The 3,121-nt window shown below is 37.6% G+C and overlaps 1 protein-coding gene across 2 annotated transcripts in view; it reads left to right on the forward strand.

Annotated features, from left to right (window-relative positions):
- LOC114031917 (transcription elongation factor A protein 1) overlaps positions 1–3,121 on the forward strand; it is a 37,726-nt gene that overhangs the window by 22,405 nt on the left and 12,200 nt on the right. For both annotated transcript variants that reach the window (XM_027847125.1, XM_027847126.1), the window contains exon 6: positions 1,331–1,387. In XM_027847125.1, the coding sequence (XP_027702926.1) occupies positions 1,331–1,387 (57 nt within the window). The remainder of the gene's footprint in view (positions 1–1,330; positions 1,388–3,121) is intronic.

Below are 3,121 nucleotides of genomic sequence, written 5' to 3' on the forward strand. Positions count from 1 at the left end.
CTTTTACAAAAGTATTTTGTTGTTGTTCAGTTGTTTCAGTTACGTCCGACTCTTCATGACCCCATTTGGGGTTGTCTTGACAAAGATATTGGAGTGGCTTGCCATTTCCTTCTCCAGCTCATTTTACAGATGAGGAAACTGAGGCAAACAGGGTTAAGTGACTTGCCGAGAGTCACACAGCTAGTAAGTGTCTGAGGTCAGATTTGAACTCAAGAAGATGAGTCTTCTGACTCCAGGCCCAGTACTCTATCCAATGTGCCTCCTAGCTGCCCAAATATTAATTCCTAATTATGAGGATCACAGATAATAAAATTGTCTCTGCTGAAAAAAGAAATATGCTCTTAGGGTGAATTAAGAGAGAAGTATAGTATGCAAGACTAGAGGTGATAGTTCCATTACACTCAATTCTAGTCAGACTGCATTTGGAGCATTGCATTCAGTTCTCAGAGGGACAGTAATTTTTAGAATATCCAGAACAAATCAACCAGGATGATTAAGACCTTCATACCGTGTTATAAGAGGGAAGTGGGGATGGTTAATCTGGAGAAGAAAAGACTTCAGGGAGATACAACAACTCTCTTTAAGTATTTAAAGGGTGTTCACTTGAAAGGGGGATTAGATTTTTTTTTTTCTTCTTGGGCCCAGAGTGCGGAATTAGAAGCAGTGGGCAGAAGTTGTAGAATTGAATTTAGGTTTAATCTTAGAAAAACTTTGCTAACTATTGAAGCTATCTAAGTATAGTGGGCTGCCTTGGGAAGGAGTGGGTTTCCTTTGCTGGAGGTCTTCAGGCAAAGCCTGGATGCGACCTCTTGTTAGATATGTTGTACAGAAGATTTTTGTTCATATCTGGATTGGACTAGTTGGCCTCTGAGGCCTTTCCAAGCCTGAGATGTTTTTGGGCAGAGTTTAGTGGAAGTTAATTGATTACAGAATCATAAGCAATGTTGTGAAATTATTTATTGTACATTATTTAGTAATATTGAAGCTTTTAGGCTAACTACTGTTTTTGCTCTTGTGGCATTTCATTTCAACACTTCCATATTGAAAGAAACATGTGAAAATGTTGCTTAGGGTAGTGATAGATGGGGTAGAGGTAATAATGTAAAAACTATTTTTATAGGTAATTATAAAATTCTTGTGGGCAAGCATCATACTTTCATCTTTGCATCCTTCATGACACTTAACACATTGGTTTCTAAATTAGTAAGAGCTTGATAAATGCTTATTGTGAAATTGAATTATTTCACTGTAAGATTTTCCTTTCTCAGGAATTCTTTCCAAATACTTTAAGAAAACTATGAACTTATGAACTTTTAAAAATTATTTTCAGATGACTACATTGCTATTGGGGCTGATGAAGAAGAGCTGGGATCTCAGATTGAGGAAGATATCCTTTGAGAATGTAACCTAGAGTAGTTTAGCCTATTTGTACCCATCATCCTCTAATTTTAGATCTTCTTATAATAGAGTTTCACAAATGTCAAATAGAAATCTCACAACTTAATACCTCATTTGAGACTATTTGAGAGTGAATGAAAGTGAGAGTTGGATGTCAGAGCTAACACCAACATTTTTCCTCTTGTTTTTTTATGCATTATCACTTAGAAGTAAGGCACATAGAAGTGATGCAATGTGATTTTTTTTCATTCTTTCTTACCACAATACTAGGTTCGCTGTAGTTTTTATGTTCACTCTAAATGTAGTATCAAGAAATCTTTTATATATGGCTTGGTGAAGAAAATTATTTATTTTCTTAAACTTAATGTGCTTTCATAGCCCTTGGGGAGGAAATTAGTACTCATTTTATTCAGTGAAAACATCTCGACTCCACCAATACTATCCTACTTCAAATATGCCTGCTCTTTCCATTGTGTCCTCTGGCTTACTTGCTGCACGATGAACAAACTGCCTTTCATCTTAAATGTGTTCCTTTCTCTAACCATTTTCTGGCACTGATTGAGACCTGACACTCAGAACAACACTACTTCCCTTAGCACCCTCTCCAGTACTGGCTCTATTTTATTTCATACCCTTCAACTCACTGTTGATGGTGATGAAGTCATAATATTCCTTCCCTCTTCAACCCCTCTTATTACTTCCAGACCTTTTCTGCTTCTTCCTTTGAACTTCACACTATCCCACATTCAACATTCATAACCCAGTCTGGATTCCAGTGGCCATTATATATTGACTCCCAAGATATTCTCCTTTTGAGTGCCAAGCTCATTTTTTCCACCCTAACTCCTAGCATGATACTAAGGGACTCCAAAATGTTGATTTTCCTTCAAATATCCTAACTTCCTCTTTGCTTAATCTACTTAAGACTTCCTTTATGTCAACTGCTTGCATAGACAGTTACCTTTGGTGTAACCATAACCCACCAAATCTTTTCCTTCCATGTTTTGACTTGAAATTCCTTTATCTGATTATAGTCTAGTCAGTAAACATTTATTAAGTGCCTACTATGTGCCAGGCACTGTACTAAGTATTGAGGATATAAAGAGAGAAAAGATAGCATCTTCTCAAGGAGCTCTCGATCTAATCCTTTTTTCCCTATGTCTTACAATCTATAGGCCCCCCCTTTATTTTTCTTTACCAGGACTTCCATTATTTCCATCTTTCTGTTTTGTTTTTTTTCTAATCCATCACCTCTGTACTGGCTACACTCTCTCCCCTCTTCCATATTTTGACCCCCTTTGTAAACCAGTTCAACACTATACTGTCCTCTTTTCTCATGTCCTTTGACTCATTACCAATCATACCTTAACAAAACCTAAGTCTTGATCATTCCCATCAACCACTTCCTTTATTCCTATTCATGGGCTGCTGCACAGAGCTGCAGGAAATCACAAAACCATGCTTACAGGGTCCTTCCCAAATTTATGTTCTCTAATCTCAACTGGGCTCTCACTGCGCAAAACAGTCTACTAGTCCTCCCTCCTCCCTTGCTGTTTCACACCCATCAACAGTTGTTTCAGATCTTCTTGTCTATCCTCAAGCCTCCCATGGCACTCAGTCCCACCATTATTTTAGTTGAAGACTTTGTCTTATACTTCATTGAAAAAACTGAGGCCGTTAAATGAGAACTCTTCCTCCACATCACCCAGATAACTTCTCTGAT

This window comes from Vombatus ursinus, unplaced genomic scaffold, assembly GCF_900497805.2.
Source record: "Vombatus ursinus unplaced genomic scaffold, bare-nosed wombat genome assembly UNPS02015255.1, whole genome shotgun sequence".
NCBI lineage: Eukaryota > Metazoa > Chordata > Mammalia > Diprotodontia > Vombatidae > Vombatus > Vombatus ursinus.